Source organism: Rhinoderma darwinii, chromosome 3 (genome assembly GCF_050947455.1).
Source record: "Rhinoderma darwinii isolate aRhiDar2 chromosome 3, aRhiDar2.hap1, whole genome shotgun sequence".
Lineage (NCBI taxonomy): Eukaryota > Metazoa > Chordata > Amphibia > Anura > Rhinodermatidae > Rhinoderma > Rhinoderma darwinii.
In genome coordinates this window covers 5,077,201-5,096,734 of record NC_134689.1, presented here as the reverse complement: position 1 = coordinate 5,096,734, position 19,534 = coordinate 5,077,201, and the positions used below count along the sequence as shown (strand labels likewise).

Genomic DNA, 19,534 nt, shown 5'->3' with positions numbered 1-19,534 from the left:
CGCTCCTTCCTCAGCTCTACTATGTGTCAGACCGCTCCTTCCTCAACACTACTATGTGTCAGACAGCTCCTTCCTCAGCACTACTATGTGTCAGACAGCTCCTTCCTCAGCACTACTATGTGTCAGACCGCTCCTTCCTCAGCTCTGCTATGTGTCAGACCGCTCCTTCCTCAGCTCTGCTATGTGTCAGACCGCTCCTTCCTCAGCTCTGCTGTGTGTCAGACTGCTCCTTCCTCAGCTCTTTTAGGTCACAGGCCACTTGGACAAAATGCTCATGATAAAACTTCTGTATAAGAAATTTGATCGTTCCCTCTAACAGAAACTCCCCCTACAAGAGTAATAATCGTCCGCATCCGTGTAACATTTCTCTTTATTTATTTACATCATACACAAAGATCGGTAACATAGTTTACATGTAAGGTAATACCATAAGGCACTCAGGTAGGCTCATTCTGGAGGGCGCGGGGTTGGGATTCTATGAAGTGTTAGCTCTTCAGCCCAGGAATTTAGCAGGAAGTGATGTCAGAGGCTGGAAAAAAAAGGCTCAGCCATATAAAGGGATAGGTAAGGGGTTTCTGCGACCTGGGAGTGACTATACTCCCGGGGTCTCTCGCGTGCTCCCATCGATACTTATTCTGGGCCGCAGTCCATTTTTCTGCATGACTCGCTGCATTTGTGGCTGCGTCATATCTCGGAGGCGCTAGGTAATAAACAGACAAGGATTTATGTGTTGTGCGTGACAATAGTTTTGCAGTTGCTTGTAAAGACCCCAATAAATTAAACCCACAACACCCCCCATCCTAAAATCAATTACACACTGTATGTAAATTGCTGTTTTGGCCAATCAGAGGGTTCACATGTAGGTGTTGCTCCACCCTGTAGACTCGAGTAAAGTGGGAGGAGCTTTGATCTAGTCTATCATCATGTGAGCTCTCTTCTGATTGATCAAATGAGCTCAGTGACTGGCCCCTCCCCTTATCGGTATTTTACATCCTATAGAAATCCTTATATAAAGGGGGCAGGTCTTAGAAGATTTCCTTTAAATAGAAAAATAAATTACCTACATAGAGAATTCTCGATCGTTATCCTATTATAGAATTAAAATAATAATAATATAAAAACTGTCCAATCGCGTTTTCAAGATAAAGTTTAAAAAAAAAAAATGGTACACAGGTAAAGGAAAACTCAGTTTGATTTCTAATGATTTTGAGTTGCATCATGCCTTCTACTCCAGTGACACCCAGAGCTGCATTCAAAATTCTGCTGGTTTCCTGTAGTGTATTATGGGAGCTCAGATAACAATTAAACATTTAAAACTAGGTCACATGACTAGAGTGTAAATAAACCCCATTCTGTTTTTATTGGCGACCAATAGGTTTGTGAATGCAGCTTTGGATGCAACTGGAGTATAAAATATATTGTAACCCAAGACCTTTTACCTCCGAAATTTCATATATATTATATACTTCTCGCTACATACATACCTGTCTGATGGTGCCAGGTGAAGTAAGGAACAGGTATAACATGTAACCAGGGATCAGCACCATAGACGAGAGCGCCATCAGCCAACCAATGCCCTGACCCCAGGCCGGGTACACATATGGGCCTAGTGTGAGGGGGGTCATCTCTACCACACTGAATATAAAGACACCCTGTGAGGGGGAATAAAAGAAAGTTAAGATAGAAAAGCCCCAGGCGGGTCCCATCACATGACCAATAATTTAACCGTAAAACGGGTACTCACCAAACAGACGAAGGGGGTAAAATATGCCCAGCAGAGCTTCCACCAAGAGCAGGGCTGGTAACCAATCATCTCTTCAATGTCCTGGTAGAAGCGGTCCACACCTGCCATGGGTGAAATGAAGAGAAGAGCTTGCAATGTTACTCACTATCGCCCCCTACATTACAGGGAATGTGAACACGTAACCGCACAGTCATGTGACTCCATGTCACTTACCATAACACCACGATATGGAGACAGTCTCAAAGAAGACCAGGAACAGGAGACACATTCCACTGGCCGAATAATAGTCAAAAAGCTTAAAGACGTAAATTCCTCCCTGTAAGGAGAAGGACGGACGGAGTAAGATCCACGCTCTTCACTATGGACAATGAAGTCTACTTTGCCTCAGATGCCACATAGCATTGACTTCTTCTGCCTCTATATCAAGCATATCATAGATTCTAAGTGGTACTAGAAAGTTTGTGAACCCTTTAAAAAAATCTTTGTGTAAGTTGTAAAACTGCCCATAGTGGACAACTCCTTTAAGAATCATTCCTCACTAGCATGGTCTTGTCTTCACCACCGCACAGGTTTGCAAATTTGAGGCAAAACCTGGACCTCAAAAAGAGTTGTGGATGCTCATCAGACTAAATAAGGTGACCAAACAAATCCAAGGTCACTATGATCCCTGGTGTCTGAGGATCTCCAGCATCCACTGGCGAAAGCCCATGATGGTGGGAAGATGGCCAATATCCTCCAAGAACAACATTGACTAGATGATCCAGAAGACAAGCGTTGAAAAATGAAGCAGAACGTAACAGAAGAACCTCATCCTTGATGGGGACTGTTTCATGGTCATTGGTCTTTCTGCTGAGATGGGACCTGTCCTGCAATCATGGATGGAGGTGTGAGTTCTGGAAAACACCAGTAACTTATAGGATAAATCTCATCCGAACCATGAAACGTGGTGGTGGTGGTGGTCATATCATGGTACCAGGGATTTCTGCTGTGATGGGACCAGGCTTGAAATCATGGATGGAGCTATGAGTTTTGGAAGCATCAGTAAATCACAGGAGAACCTCTTCCCAGCCGTGAAACTTGGTGGTGGTCATATCATGGGTCTAGGTCCTTCTGTTGTGATGGAACTGGGACGGCTTGCAGTCATTGATGCAACCGAGTTCTGGATAGGATCAGTAAATCACAGAAAAACCCAATCCCAACCATGAAACTTGGTGGTGGCCATATCATGGTTCCTGGTCTTTCTGCTGTGATGGGACTAAGACATCTTGTAATCATGGATGGTACTATGGGTTCTGGTAGCACCAGTTAATCATAGAACCTCATCCTGACCATGAAACTTGGTGGTGGTCATACCATAGTTCCAGGCATATTTGCTGTGATGGAACTAGAATGGCTTGTAATCATGGATGGAGCTATGACCTTCCAAGATGTGATACTTTTTGGTGGTCATATCATGGTTGAAGGTCTTTTTGCTTTGATGGGACCACGACAGCTCGCAATCATGGATGGAAATGGATTTCCGGTAGCACCAGTCGGTCACAAAAGATCTGCAACGCAACCATAAACGAGGTTGTGGCGATATCAAGATTCTGGGTTGTTCTGCTGTGATGGGACTAGGACGGCTTACAATCATGGATGGAGCTATGAATTCTGGATAAAAACTCAATTCCAACCATTACACTTTGTGGTGGGCATATCATGACCTTTCCACTGTGATGGGACTAGGACAACTTGCAATCATTGATGAAATTATGAATAGTACCAGTAAGTGACCGAAGAACTTCCTTCCATCTGTGAAACTTGGTGGTGGCCATATCATGGTTTTCAGGTCTTGTCATCATGGATGGTTCTATGGCTTCTGGAAAGCAGCAGTACATTACACAAGAACCTTATCCCAACCATGAATCTTGGTGGTGGTGGTGGTGGACACGTCATGGTTCTGGGCTGTTCTGCTAAGATGGGACTAGGACGCCTTGCAGTCATGGATGGAACTTTGATTTTACTCTGTACCCATCCTTCATCTGAAGCTCAACAACTGGTGGGTCTTCCAGCAAGAAAATGACCCTCATCGCACAAGTCAGTCTACCAAGGAATGGCTGAAGACATCTTATGTTAGGACCTGAAATAGAACTGTCAGGATGAAGGAACCTGAGGCTGATGTGTGGTTACAGGGGCCAACATGGTGGCTCAGGTCTGGTAGCACTGGGGTTCTGGATCTGACCATAGATAATGAGGTTTTCTCCACAGTCTCCTCCCTCACTCATAGAGCAGGGGTTCACATACTTTCTATCACCAGTGCCACCTGCCATACATACGTGATATTACTATGCGGCATAGTCTATGCCCTTTCATGCGTGTCTGTGGCATCAATGCACAGATATGTGGCACGAAATGCAATCCTAATAGCAGGGCACATGCCAGCAGCGGGGTTGGTACATGTGCCAGGGTGGGTGGCCGCAGCCTAAATACCTGGGTAATGTTGGAAAACCCGACAATGAAGGAGGCGAAACAGACGACAGCGATGAAGATTTTCTTTCTGCTTCTTAAAAATTGTGGGTATTCATCCACCAGCGCGGTGATAAAGCCCTCCACTGTGCAAAACTGCGGGAGCCCAAGAAGAGGCAGGTAAGAAAACAATTCAAATAAAGCAGCGCAGAGTATTTTAGGAGAAGAGGCTGCAATGATGGGACAATGATACTGAGCACAGGGCTGCATGTGATGGGGCCGTGTCATGATGGGAGGAGGGTCATGGAGTGTGAGGTCACAGACTGAGAGTTAAATAGTGGAAAGAGCATATCCCCAGCAGCACAGAGTATTTCAGGAGAGGAGTGTGCCGATTTCAAGGGAGGTCACGGACTGAAAATTAAATAGTGGAAGGAGCAGGATTCCTATCAGCACAGAGAATTTAAGGAGATGAGTTTGCTGAACTTGTGAGAGGTCAGAGTGAAAGGTACGTAGTAGAAGGAGCATGATCGCCAGCAGCACAGAGTATTTCAGGAGAAAATTGCTGATCTTGTGGGGGGGGGGGTGCAGTTACATGTTCACTCATGTGAGGAGAGGGGGGCATTGGCAGTATCGGGATGTGGAAGGAGCAGGGTCGCCAGCAGCACAGAGGATTTCAGGAGAGGAGTGTGCTGATTTCGTGGGAGGTCACAGACTGATATGTTTTCATTTCTTACCTGACTGTCCAAACCCAACATGACTAGCATGGAGAAGAAGAGAATGGACCAGACAGGAGACATTGGCAGCTGGGTTACGGCCTGTGGATATGCCAGGAATGCCAGTCCAGGTCCTGTGGAGAAACAGTAGAGTATCGGTAGGCATAGCAGAGCAAGGCCCAAACACTACAGCTTTCCCAGACTCCTGAATGGCAAATCCACCATTTCCCCACCACCAAATGACTGGGCGGATTTGCTATTCAGGGTCTGAGAAAGCTGGGTAACCATTCCGGTAACTGATTTAAAAAAAAAAAAGTTGACAGAAAAGGACGACTCAAGAAGTAATGTATTTAAAGGTACACACTTGCCTAGTACAGGGCCTGAGGGGGCGGGGCATGACACAAGGATCCTCTCTTTGGTGTTGTTTGAATTCCTTTGTCATGCTCCGCCCCCTCAGGTCATGCACTGGGCAGAACACAGTGTAACAGTTTGTCTGGAGTGTTCCTTTAAGAGTTAAACATTCTTTAAGGTGATTGGTTATATCTTTACCCGATGCCGCCAACTCCTGTATCGGTTTCTTGGTGATGTGTGACATGAACCCAACAATGGAAAAGATGACGACTCCGGCAAACATGCTGGTGAAGGAGTTAATCCCGCACACGATGATGGAATCTCTAAAGAGCAGAGAACATTGGGGGTGGGGTGAGAACTCGCATTGGGAGTAGTGATCTATAGCAATGGACCTAAACCTGTGACTGACGGCTGTCTGAGCATGCTGGGAGTTGTAGTCTCACAGGTTGGACAGCCCCCGCTGCAGGAGGAAATCCTCACCTGTAGACATTGTTGTGGAAAGAATTGTAGCTTCCCAGGGCAATGAGGGATCCAAGGCCGAGTCCATAAGAGAAGAAGATCTGAGTGGCCGCATCCATCCAAACCTGAAGAAGAAGCACCGCAACCTCAATCTCCGCCACATCCCCTCAGCGTCGTCCACATTTTAACCCAAGGTCATTTGAAGGTCCAGTATTTTGTGCCGAGTCATTTTTAATATATCTTTATAGCCGTCAGCGCTGGGGATGTCACGATACCGGAATTTGGACTTCGATACGATAATTATTGCGATACTCGACACCAGAACGAAACTTTACCAACATTAAAAAACCCACAGATATATAAAGTCCTTCCATTTTCTGATGTGAGGCGCGTGGCGTTATCAATTTTGAAGCTCCCTGTGCCTCACATTAAGGGCTCGTCCACACGTAACTTTCCATCGAAAGTAGTAGAAGTTCCGCTGCGGAAAAAACGCACCATTTCCTGCGTTTTTTTACGGCAGAAAACGGTGCATATTTTGCAGCGTTTTTCTCAGTGTTGGGGATGGAGACATCTCTGAAAAACGCAGCAATTCCGTCCACTTTCTGCTGCAGCAATTGACATGTAGCATCGAAATGGTATAGAAAGTTCGATGCATCGTGCATCCCTACTCAGCGCTTCGTTTTTCTGATACAGAGCTCCAAATCCCCTGCATAGGCAAGATAAAGTTCTGTCTTCCAGCAGCCACCACTAGGGGGAGCTCAGGAAATGACTGAATACCTTTTTTTTTATTGAGTGTAATGTATAATCAGCATGTAGTGAGCTCCCTCTAGTGGTGGCTGCAGGTAAACAGAATTTTATTATGTAACTTTATGTCTATGCAGGGGATTTGGAGCTCTGTATCAGAAAAATGAAGCTCCAACTGCTATAAAGATATAATATGGAATTAATCAGCAGAGGATTTCGAATCTATTGCGGTTAAAAATAAATAAAAAAAATGGTGTTTAAAGTGGACATCCAGGAAAGATCTTATTCTCACATGTTGTAAGTTATCACAGGTTGAAATGACAAAGCTTCTCCCCATGACAACATTTCTTGCTCCTGTGATCTGGAAGTGTAGGGGCACCTGCAGTGGAAAAAATTTAATCTGGACCAGTGACCCTTTGATAACGCTGAACTGCCAAAGCACATGAGCATGAAGAGTTGTCATGGGGACACATGCTATGAGCGGTTCCTCTTATAATGCTGCCGCACTTTACCGTCAGACACGACTCACCTCAGATTCTGAGAGTTTGCTGAAGTCTGGGGTGATGTAGAAGCGGATCCCATCAATCGCTCCGGGAAGGGTGATCCCTCGAAAGAACAAGATCACAAGCATGAAGTACGGGTAGGTCGCTGAGAAGTAAACCACCTGAGAGGTAAAGGGGATAAGAAAAATGCATGAAAAGTAGGACGCAATAACCGATGATACATGTAGAGCTCCGCATCGGCTTCTGCGGTACGGAGGACGCGCAATGTCTACGGCTCCATAGTACAGAGGTGAAGCCATAGGGACACCGCGTGCCGCCGCACAGGCCCCGGGCACATAGAGGCCTAAGCAGTAACTTCCTCCATACTGCACCTTCCCAGTCCACTCCACTCCTTTCCAGATAGAGAAGTAAACCATGACCCAGGATAGTGCCAAGGTGCAGGCCAGCGGCCAACGAATGTTCCCTGGTTCTCCAAGTCCACCTGTAACCTGGTGCATGTTCCTCCTGCAAAAGAAATACAGAATACAAAGGGTCAGGTTGTCCTTGAATAGAAAAACTTGGCTGCTTTCTACCAAAAACAGCGCCACACCTGTTCACAGGTAGTGTGTGGTATTGCATCTCAGCCACATTCACTTCAATCGAGCTGAGCTGCACTACCAGACACAACCCATGGACAGGTGTGGCGCTGTTTCTAGAGGTAAGCATGTTTTTCTAATCCTGGACAATCCTTTATTCCTTCAAATCTGTTTTAGGTCCACAAACGCTTCCCAAAAGTCCTTAATGTCAATTCTGCTGCGATTCAGCCCCGACTCACCTGACTTTCACCCAGTTTTTTCAGAATCGTCATTAGACAAACCTGGTCACGTGACCACTGGACATGGCGTCACCGTGGACGACCCAGAAATTCAGTTCAAAATCCTGATCTCTGGGACTTGGGTTTTTTACATCCCTGCAGGATTGATTGGTAATGTCTGTTCTCCATTGACAGGACATGTACAAAATGAAGCAGACACGGCCAATCTATCTCAGACAGCAAATGTAAACAAAAAGGGTTCCACCATATAGAAACCATCCCCAAGTTCAGTTTTTAATAGACTAGTAATTTGTAAAAGATTTAATCATAGTTATATCATTTTAGCATACCTCCCAGCCGTCCCGGATTCACCGGGACATACCGGATTCCGGGCAGTGTCCCGCTGTCCCGGGCGGCCAGGGGTATGCCCCGCTGTCAACTGTATCTGCGTCCTCAGGACGCAGATACAGTTGAACCCAATGCTGAAGTAGGGAACCATGAGCTCCCTGCTTCAGCATTAGTTCAGAGCAGAGGGAAATCCTCCACTCGCCAAGGACTCCCCGGGAACGGAGCTACTTTAAGAGCTGTGATCAGGGAAGCCCTTGACGTTACTGTCCATATATCATGGTCAGTGGCTACTCCTCGAGTGGAATCCCCGTTGCCTATGATCTGGTCGGACTCAGATTCCACTCCTAGAGGAAACCCCTGAGGTCACTGTCCATATATGGACATTGACGTCCGGGGCTCCTCCTGGAGCGGATTCTCCGGGCAGAGTTGGCAACGAGGATTACTCTCAAGGAGTAGCCACTGAGCTCACTGTCCATACATGGACAGTGACATCAGGGCTTCCCTCTAGGAGCAGAATCCCCGGCCTATGTTCTGGCTGGTGATTCTGCTCCTAGAGGGAGTCCCAATGGCGCTATCTATAGGGAGTGGGGGCTAGCGCTATCTTCAAGGAGGGTGTGCACTATCAACATGGATACTGTGACACTATATAGGGGCACTATCTACAAGGGCACGGGCACTTTATATGTGGGCACTAGCACTAGGGGCAGCTTTGGGGGCATTATACTGTATTGGGGCAGATCTGGGGGCATTATGATGTATGGGGGCAGCTATGGGGCATTATACTGCATGGGGCATCTGTGTGGGCATTATACTGTATGGGGGCAGCTATTTGGTATTCTACTGTGTGGGGGCAGCTATTTGGCATTATACTGTATGGGGCAGCTATTTGGTATTATACTGTGTGGGGCAGCTATTTGGCATTATACTGTGTGGGGGCAGCTATTTGGCATTATACTGTATGGGGGCAGCTATTTGGTATTATACTGTATGGGGCAGCTATTTGGTATTATACTGTATGGGGGCAGCTATTTGGTATTATACTGTGTGGGGGCAGCTATTTGGTATTATACTGTGCGGGGCAGCTATTTGGTATTATACTGTATGGGGGCAGCTATTTGGCATTATACTGTATGGGGCAGCTATTTGGTATTATACTGTATGGGGCAGCTATTTGGTATTATACTGTATGGGGGCAGCTATTTGGTATTATACTGTGTGGGGGCAGCTATTTGGTATTATACTGTGCGGGGCAGCTATTTGGTATTATACTGTATGGGGGCAGCTATTTGGCATTATACTGTGTGGGGCAGCTATTTGGTATTATACTGTATGGGGGCAGCTATTTGGTATTATGCTGTGTGGGGCAGCTATTTGGTATTATGCTGTGTGGGGGCAGCTATTTGGTATTATACTGTATGGGGGCAGCTATTTGGTATTATACTGTGTGGGGCAGCTATTTGGTATTATGCTGTGTGGGGCAGCTATTTGGTATTATGCTGTGTGGGGCAGCTATTTGTATTATACTGTATGGGGGCAGCTATTTGGTATTATACTGTGTGGGGCAGCTATTTGGTATTATACTGTGTGGGGCAGCTATTTGGTATTATACTGTATGGGGCAGCTATTTGTATTATACTGTATGGGGGCAGCTATTTGGTATTATACTGTGTGGGGCAGCTATTTGGTATTATACTGTGTGGGGCAGCTATTTGGTATTATGCTGTGTGGGGCAGCTATTTGTATTATACTGTATGGGGGCAGCTATTTGGTATTATACTGTATGGGACAGCTATTTGGTATTATACTGTATGGGGCAGCTATTTGGTATTATACTGTATGGGGCAGCTATTTGTATTATACTGTGTGGGGCAGCTATTTGGTATTATACTCTATGGGGCAGCTATTTGTATTATACTGTGTGGGGCAGCTATTTGGCATTATACTGTATGGGGGCAGCTATTTGGTATTATACTGTATGGGGCAGCTATTTGGTATTATACTGTATGGGGCAGCTATTTGGTATTATACTGTATGGGGGCAGCTATTTGGTATTATACTGTATGGGGCAGCTATTTGGTATTATACTGTATGGGGCAGCTATTTGGTATTATACTGTATGGGGCAGCTATTTGGTATTATACTGTATGGGGCAGCTATTTGGTATTATACTGTATGGGGGCAGCTATTTGGTATTATACTGTGTGGGGGCAGCTATTTGGTATTATACTGTATGGGGGCAGCTATTTGGTATTATACTGTATGGGGCAGCTATTTGGTATTATACTGTATGGGGCAGCTATTTGGTATTATACTGTATGGGGGCAGCTATTTGGTATTATACTGTATGGGGCAGCTATTTGGTATTATACTGTATGGGGCAGCTATTTGGTATTATACTGTATGGGGCAGCTATTTGGTATTATACTGTATGGGGGCAGCTATTTGGTATTATACTGTGTGGGGGCAGCTATTTGGTATTATACTGTATGGGGGCAGCTATTTGGTATTATACTGTATGGGGCAGCTATTTGGTATTATACTGTATGGGGGCAGCTATTTGGTATTATACTGTGTGGGGGCAGCTATTTGGTATTATACTGTATGGGGGCAGCTATTTGGTATTATACTGTATGGGGGCAGCTATTTGGCATTATACTGTATGGGGGCAGCTATTTGGTATTATACTGTGTGGGGGCAGCTATTTGGTATTATACTGTGTGGGAGGCACTATGGGAGCATCAAACTGTGTGGGCAGAACCGGGTGTGTATGGGCGGGGATTGGGTGAGATTAGAGACGTGGCTTAAAACAAAACAAAAAAATGTGCCCCTCTTTGGTTGTCCCTCTTTGTGAAAGTTGGGAGGTATGCATTTATGAAAATTCCCTTTCAACATACGGTTCCCTCTTTGACAGAATGGGTGACAGAGGTAAACGGGATAATGAGAATGGAGGAATTACTGTCAGCAGACAGGGGCAAGTCTGTGCTCTTTGTCCAAACTTGGGCAGTATGGTCTGGATTCCGGGGTGGTACTGATCTACCTCTATGGCTTGATGGTAGGTTCTGAGCAAATTATGTGATCTTTTTCTCTATGCGCTATGTGTGTTTGTGTTTCCCTTTGTTGTCTAGTGTCTTGGGTTGTTGTTATAATCTTTCGGTGGCACTTATATGTACCAATGTTTACTTTATTGAGGCCTGGTCCTCTTGGCCATGGTATTATATTACTGTATATGGGGTACAGTTAGTTCTACTGTACTTTAATTCATATGCTCTTTAGATGAGTGGGAGGTTACCACCTATTTGGGTTTATGCATCTTCATAATGTTTATAAACTGTTATAATCTGTATGTTATACATGATACAAATTTTTCTGCCAAAACTGTGTAATGTATAAATGCTGTAATTTTGTTGCTACAAAATAAAAATCTTGATAATGAAAAAAATTCCCTTTCAACGGGTTATGTCATGGAGCCAATCTCTGTCCATATTAGGGAATAAAGAGGGGGGGGGGATGTAAAAACGACTCCTACTCTGGCGGACCCGACCCATCCATGCATTACACGGTCATAATTAAGAAACGGCTGATTAGAATTTTCAAGACCTTGACAGAAGAAGACAAGTAGTTGAGACGGGTCACCCCAGATCCGACGATGACTTACTCCCAAAACTCGGTGACGGCGCTGGTGAGGTTGGTGGTGTCGTTCAGGGAGTAGTTAAAGAAACATCGATCCGTGTTCCAGCTGTTGTCGCAGCTCTGCCAGGGCAGGGTCTACCCAGCGGAGAGATAACAAGGAAGAATGAGGGGAACTCCTTATAATATAAAAGAGGTGATACACCAACCACGTCCCCACCATTACAAGTTATCACATAGCTACACTACATGGACAAAAGTATGTGAACCCTCAAACACCACCAGCATCTCATCCAGAATTATGGGCATTAAGATTGAGTTGGTTCCGTTTAGATTTCACGACATGAATGGGCACGGATGTTGGGGATAAGGCCGCAATCGGGGGTCGAAAGGGGTTCAGTCAAGCTCTGCCACATCAACCTCTTCACAGTCCTCACTATGTGGCCGCTGTCCTGCTGAAATAGGAAAGGACATCCCGAAATTGTGGCCACATAGTTGGCATCTCACAGTTCTAGATGTCATTGTATGGTAGAGCATTTATATTTCCCTTCACTGGAACCAAGAACCCAAACCTTGAAGACCCGACCTTTTATTCTCCTGGGGTCCACCGCACTCCATGAAAGTACCCCATAATAAAGTGTGATCCATCACGTCAGATAACGAGTCTCCTCTGCTCCAGAGTTAAGTGTTCATAGCTTTACACCTTTCCAGCTGCTGCCTGACATTGTGCACAAGGCAATCTCAGGCTTGTGAGTGGCTGTTCTTCCTCAAAATCCCCAATCCATGAAGCTCATGATGAACAGGACTGGCCAGACATTTCTTCCAGAGGCAGTGTAGAGCCAAACCAACTAATTTAAAGGGGGTCACATACTTTAGACTATGTAGTAGTAAGCTCTACCTTGACGTGGAGAACCTTTTTGGGAACTGCATTATCGGCATCTGCCTAATATATAAATGTATAGTTATTTTCCGTTTTTTTACATACGTTGTATTACCACTGGTAACCACCAGGGGGCAGCTATTGTAAATTGTAATTTGTGTACTAGTCTGGATAGGATCATAAATACCATAATTAAATGTTTGGGATCAACAATTGCCCCGTTTATCGGGTATGTGCACCACTTCATTGAGACAATGCAAGAGATATCAGTGGGGGGTCAATTATTGAGCCAAAACCCCTCAACAATAAGACACCGCCCCCATTTAAAGGTGTACATACCCTTTAATTAGGAATAAATCTGCAACGCTTTGTCAAACTCACCGAGGAGAAGGAATTGAAGAGATAATAAAGTGCCCAGGCGATGATTACAATATAGTAAGTATTCAGCCAGAAGGACAGCACCACAGCGGCCATCCCGACTCCTGTACGAGAGGAGACACAACAACAACGGACGGGAACATTAAAGGGGTTTTTCGGTTTTATGTAAATAAAGCTGAAATATTATATGATGAGAAGTTCTGCTACTTTTTAATATTTTTTTGTGTTTTCAAGATCTCTTCTTGCTGTTAGTGAATAGGAACATTACTCTTTATACATACAGAATCTAAAAAGGCTGAACAGACCTAATACTTGTAACAGCTGAGGTTTAGTGCTGGCGTAAACAGCCTGGACTTCAGGCTGATACATTTTAGCTGCACTGATACATTGTAACAAACTATAAGAACAGGAGAGAAATTTGTGCTGATGATGTGTTTCACTCACAGGGGATTGTCTGGACTGTAACAAACCCTCAGCTGTGAGAAGTTTTAGGTCAGAACAGGTTTTCAGCACCCGGATGTAAACGAGAATGTCCCCATTCATTGACAGCAAGCAGAAAATGTTAAATGGTGAGGAATGGAAACAAAGTCTATTAGAAAGTGGCAGAACTTTTCATTATACAAGGATCGTTCTTCATTTATATAAATCTGGATGAGACCCTTTAAGGTCTATAAAACATTTGCGGTACCTATGAAAGTTCCGCCTTCTTCAGCACCATCCCACTGGTATAAAATATTTATGTGTTACTGTACCTTTAAACATGGGGGCCAGCTTCCAAACCCCCAGTCCACCAATGGATGTGAACTGACCCAGAGCCGTCTCCAGAAAGAAAAGCGGGATTCCAGCAAAGACCAGTGTCAGAAAATATGGGATCAGGAAGGCACCTGGGGGAGACATATGACAACACTTATGGGCAGGGAGGAGGTCTAGTGCATAACTCGGGGGATTTGACATTCAGGACTCTAGAAAAGCTGGGTTACAACCCCTGAGTGAGTATAATGGTGGTCATATTGGTTGTCACCGAGCTTTCCCAGATACAACTAAAAGTTCCCAAGAACGTCAAGGACTCTGGTTGGCCGCCAGGCACCCGGCCTCTTACCTCCACCATTTTTTCCGCACAGGTACGGGAACCGCCACACATTCCCCAGCCCAATGGCGTAGCCCACACAGGACAATAAGAAGTCAAATCTTCCTTTCCATGTGCCCCGATCTTCAGCGTCAGTCTTCTTCTTCATGGCATCCGCGGATGAGCAGTGGGTCTCTATGGGGGCGGCCTGGCGCGCCTCACACGGAGAGTTCAGCTCCACGGAGTCGCTGTCTATCTTGCCCATCCTGGATCCGGCAGGTCGGCTAAATAGAGAAGACAAGGATGACTGGACCCGAGGCCGGAGGGAGAAACAATCAACTTGTGATATTGAGAAGGATCCCACCAGGGGCACGGCTGGGGGCTGGCGGGGCATGTACCCGGGGGAGTGATGGGCTAAGATGGCAACTGAATCCTGTCCCAGGTGTAGGTAAGCCGAGCCGTGGCTATCCTGACCCCACCCCCACCCCCGCTACGACAGGTTGGGTGTTCTGGAAAATAATATGAAAATCTGGAAAATTAAAATGCTATACAATTCATGGATCGATCTAAGAAATCCGAGATGGGGGCGCAACTAGAATTCACCCCACCTAGTGACGAGAGACCGAGACCACAGCAATAACAGCGGCCGATATCAGAGACCCCACAGAATAGTGACAGATAACAGAGACAACAACGCGTCACTCCCTACAAAAAGGAACAATGTTCTCACACCCATGTGATCCCGATATCTATCTATCTATCTAATATCTATCTATCTATCTATCTATCTATCTCATATCTATCTATCTATCTATCTATCTATCTATCTATCTATCTATCTATCTCATATCTATCTATCTATCTATCTATCTATCTATCTCATATCTATCTATCTATCTATCTATCTATCTATCTATCTATCTATCTATCTATCTATCTATCTATCTATCTCATAATCTATCTATCTAATATCTATCTATCTCATATCTATCTATCTATCTATCTATCTATCTATCTATCTATCTATCTATCTATCTATCTATCTATCTATCTATCTATCTATCTATCTCATATCTATCTCATATCTATCTATCTATCTATCTATCTATCTATCTATCTATCTCATATCTATCTATCTATCTCTCTCATATCTATCTCTCTCATATCTATCTATCTATCTATCTATCTATCTCTCTATCTATCTCATATCTATCTATCTATCTATCTATCTATCTGTCTGTCTGTCTGTCTGTCTGTCTATCTATCTATCTATCTATCTATCTATCTATCTATCTATCTATCTATCTATCTATCTATCTATCTATCTATCTATCTATCAGACCTGGCACCTGGTGGGCACCACTTACCTTGTGGAGCTTCCCTTCCTGTATTATAAGTCCTGTCTCCCCCTGACCCAGAACTCACATTGAATGGCCGGCACTTCCCTGCGTCTACGAGCCCGGCGTTACCCCTCCCAAATCATCATTATCTCTCATATCGATTTATTGTTAATGAGCATCAAGTCCATGTCGGATACAATCAACCGTCAATGTGTCTGAAGCTCAGCCCTGGTGAAGTGTCCCTGAGGGACAGACATATATGAGCGGCCCATACTGTCCCCCCTCTGCATCACCAGGCCCTCACTTCCTTCTTCATGATGTCTATAGGTGGCCCTAAAGGGAGACAAAAGGGGCGACAGGTGATTGTCATCTCTAAATCATCTCGTTGGCTAACAGTAGTTGGCCTGCGGGAATATGACAACTACTCAGGTCATGATAAAATAGCATCACGTCCTATCTATAACTGCTGGTTTGAAACTGAAAAAACATAAAATAATAAACTGCTGAGAAACGTGTGGAACATGACACGACTGTCTCTCAGCAGCGGCAGAGCGTTGATCTGAAGGCAGGCTGTCCCCGTCACATCTGTATTTTTTATAAAGACCCCAGGAGTACTAAGTGAAAGGGGACCATTACTTTGGGTCCTAGACCTTTAATTCTTATATCCATTTTTGCCTATGTAATTCTATTGGTTTAAGCAGGGGTGGTACTGACTGGATTGAGCGTGGGCGGTGACTGCTGAGAGGTGGGTGTGGCTTATTCAGAAGCGGAACTTCCTGGGTCTTTTTCTTTTCTGTCAGTAGAAGAATTGGTAGAATCATTTCCCTCCCTTCCACCTTTGTGGAGGGTGTAATGGCGGCCATGTTGGTTGTCACCCAGCTTTTCCAGAAACAGATTTAACTAAGTAACGACTGAATGGAATTTTTAGCAAACGACTTGATCCGCGAATCCCTAAACTAGAAGTCTCCATCCCTGCAGTTGCTCCTTTGCCCGTCTTCAACCACATTACAAAGCTCAGTGTCATCTGCAATTCTCCTACTTTCCTCGCCACGTTCTGCCTTCTTGAATCTCCTGGTTTCGCTCCGCGCCTCCCCCTTCATCTCGGTCTTATTCCACGTTCTGCGCATTTTTGCACCCCCCCCCCTCTCAGATTTTTGCCCTTTTCAGGAGAATGTCACTAATTGTGTAGACAACTTTGTCTTCCTTCACTAAAACACCTATGGCCGAAAGCTGTTTTCTTCCAAGACCGATCCGTGCTCAGCGATCCTCAGAGTAACGCGAGGCGACATCACCTGTCTGATATTTTCAAACCTCCCCTTAAACAAGTCCAGACTCCGTGCCGCGTAAATCCAGAATAGTTATAGGGTTCACTGAGAAGGACAAAGGGACTGCAGTCTATCTATTGTCTACTTGTTGTGCATCTATTGCTCTCTGTTATCAGCCATTGACAGCTGAGGCGGGGCAGTTGGGAAAAGCTGTGTGGGATATGTGTCTTATTGGTTGCTCTAGTGCCATTCAGAACTCTGGGAAAGCCGAGTGACCATTCTTTCACCCAGGTTTCCCAGATATTTAGACTAGAATTATTCATATTTCGTATTATGTTTGATTCTACATTCGTTTAGTTGTGGATTTTTCTGTGCATTTAGATGTATATCCAATTATCATTTTGTGTATTGTTGCAATACATCCCACTCCACCTGCAGAATCACAGATACGGGTATACCTTTATGCCTAGCTCCAGTGAACAGCGGATTTGGGTTCCTCAGACTCCTAATTCTCACTGAGGTCAGATGGGGGGTGTTTTATTTTTCGCTGTAGTCCGACCCTGACACTACCACCCAGCTCTGCAGTCCTCGCCGTCACGGATGTCACATTAAATTACTTCTGCACCAGTAAAACGCTTTAAAAATAAACTGGTTTCTTATCTTCTAGCACGAACCTCCGAGGCTTGAGAACTGGGGCAGAACGAGGGGATTAACCTGTGCCCGTCCACACAATCCGCCACCATTAGTGGCCCCCACATTTACCGCCTGTTGATGGTTCGGCTGCTTGGATTCTTTTTCCTATATTGCTCATTTATGTAGCACCAACTTGAGGTGGGCTGACAGCAGTAGTGTACCTATAGGGGGCGCTCTTCATGCAATCATCCTGAAGGGGCGCCTCTACCACATAAGAGAACAGCATTATTATAAACGGTAATTGATGGTTGGGGAAGGTGTATACGTTTTATATCGAGCCACCAAAAATTAAAGTGAATCCCCACCCAGTTAACTAGATCCAACATTCTGTATTGGTTAATGAGATTAAATAAATATGGCGGAGTCAGTGCGCCGTTTTTCTGATACAGAGCTCCAAATCCCCTGCATAGTCATAGAGTTACATGATAACATTCTGCTGTCTGCAGTTACCACTAGAGGGAGCTCACTGCATACATAATTATACAGCCACCACTAGAGGGAGCTCACTACATACAGATATATACAGCCACCACTAGAGGGAGCTCACTACATACATAATAAGACCGTCACCACTAGAGGGAGCTCTCTACATACATATTTATACATCCACCACTAGAGGGAGCTCACTACATATAGATATATACAGCTCCAATAGAGTTACATGATACGATTCTGCTGTCTGTAGCCCCCACTAGGGGGAGCTCACTACAAACAGATATATACAGCCCCCATAGAGTTACATGATCAGATTATGCTGCCTGCAGCCACCACTAGGGGGAGCTCATTACATACAGATACATACAGCTTCCATAGAGTTACACAATAACATTCCAGCTGCCTGCAGCCACCACTTGGGGGAGCTCACTACATACAGATATATACAGCTGCCGTAGAGTTACATGATGAGATTCTGGCTGCCTGCAGCCACCACTAGGGGGAGCTTAATGCATTTGGATGTATTACTCATGATGAAGTTCTGCATTGCATGGAATTATGGGAAGAAATTAAACTCTGAGTGCTCTATATGTGTGTCAGTCCACTGTAGCTATTGCATTTTATTCATGAACCTGGTATCTGAACATGCCTAAATCCTGCATATATAGCGGAATACATAGAACCCTTCGACTGATCTGTGTCATTATACTATAGTCGTACCATTTTATTCATGAACCTAAAAGATCAGGATGAGCAGAACTATAAGTTCTGTACTATATGGAATAATTGGAGGAACATGAATGCTATCCTACTGCTCTGTCAGTCTCAACTGTTGTTCTGGCATTTTATTAATGAAGCCGGAAGCAGAGCAGGGGACTGTAGAAGAAATTAGAGGGATATTATCATCTGACAGCGACAATAATATTTTGAGACTTTTGTAGAATTTCTTCTTCTCGCTCAGCAGGTGAATATCTGGGACGACATTTGTGGAGAAGGTAACGTTTTCTGTTAACGTGAAGTTCACGTGTGTGAGTCTGTCACAAGGCGAATGTTCGGAGGTGGGTGATGAGGCCGGGAGGGGGACAGCATGAGACATAACGGGTGATAGTCCAATAAGACATCACTGAGACAGTTAAATGTCGGAGTGCCCGGGGCCAGTCCTGCAGGCGCCCGCTCTGATAGGAAGGAACCTGAATGGAAACACAGAGGCAGCTGACGCTTCTTTACAAGTGGAAAATGTGTGAGTGTGGCGGCTGGCAGCGCTGCCAACATGTGACGTGGGCTGAGCTATTTATACCCTGCTCTGAGCCACATAACCAGTGGAATGGGGATGAAATCAGACTGTACTGTACAACGTATGGGGGAGGGGGTGCTGGGGGACACGCGCTCTCGCCAATGACTCTCCCTGTGCGGCCACTGAACGCTACAATGTATCAGCGTGTCTAACACAATGAAGCGGAATTAAAAGTATAGCAACTTTCTAATATACTTTGTTTCAATTTGTCACCATTTTCAATATCTCAGCTTGCTGTCAGTGAATTAAAACATTGTTTGCAACCAAAGGCTGAAAAGCCATTCTGATCTAAAACTTGTTACAATGTATCATCAGTCTGGATTCCAGGAGAGAAAGATGGTGTGTTCTAGACTGGATACAGTTGTAGCAAACCCTCAGCTGTGTGTACAGGACTAGATCAGGACAGGCTTTCATTTTCAATGAATGTTTCCAAAGACAAGGAGCTGATATTAAAGA

The 19,534-nt window shown here is 44.9% G+C and overlaps 1 protein-coding gene across 3 annotated transcripts; it reads right to left on the bottom strand.

Moving 5' to 3' along the window:
* Nucleotides 1-361: 361 nt before the first annotated feature.
* Nucleotides 362-14,316, bottom strand: LOC142748608 (sodium- and chloride-dependent GABA transporter 1-like). 3 transcript variants are annotated; one of them, XM_075855726.1, is made up of 14 exons: nucleotides 14,085-14,316; nucleotides 13,738-13,869; nucleotides 12,989-13,089; nucleotides 11,756-11,865; nucleotides 7,331-7,463; nucleotides 6,986-7,120; nucleotides 5,734-5,837; nucleotides 5,452-5,576; nucleotides 4,924-5,036; nucleotides 4,214-4,345; nucleotides 1,958-2,060; nucleotides 1,745-1,845; nucleotides 1,485-1,652; nucleotides 362-700 (listed from the first exon to the last, which is right to left on the bottom strand). In XM_075855726.1, exons 1-14 carry the CDS (start codon nucleotides 14,314-14,316, stop codon nucleotides 593-595), a joined length of 1,797 nt encoding a protein of 598 aa, XP_075711841.1. In that variant the 3' UTR covers nucleotides 362-592. The 3 variants fall into 3 exon arrangements, with proteins under 3 accessions (XP_075711841.1, XP_075711842.1, XP_075711843.1); XM_075855727.1 differs by lacking the exons at nucleotides 11,756-11,865; nucleotides 12,989-13,089; nucleotides 13,738-13,869; nucleotides 14,085-14,316 and adding an exon at nucleotides 7,816-7,934; XM_075855728.1 differs by lacking the exons at nucleotides 11,756-11,865; nucleotides 12,989-13,089; nucleotides 13,738-13,869; nucleotides 14,085-14,316 and adding an exon at nucleotides 7,774-7,906.
* Nucleotides 14,317-19,534: the final 5,218 nt, after the last annotated feature.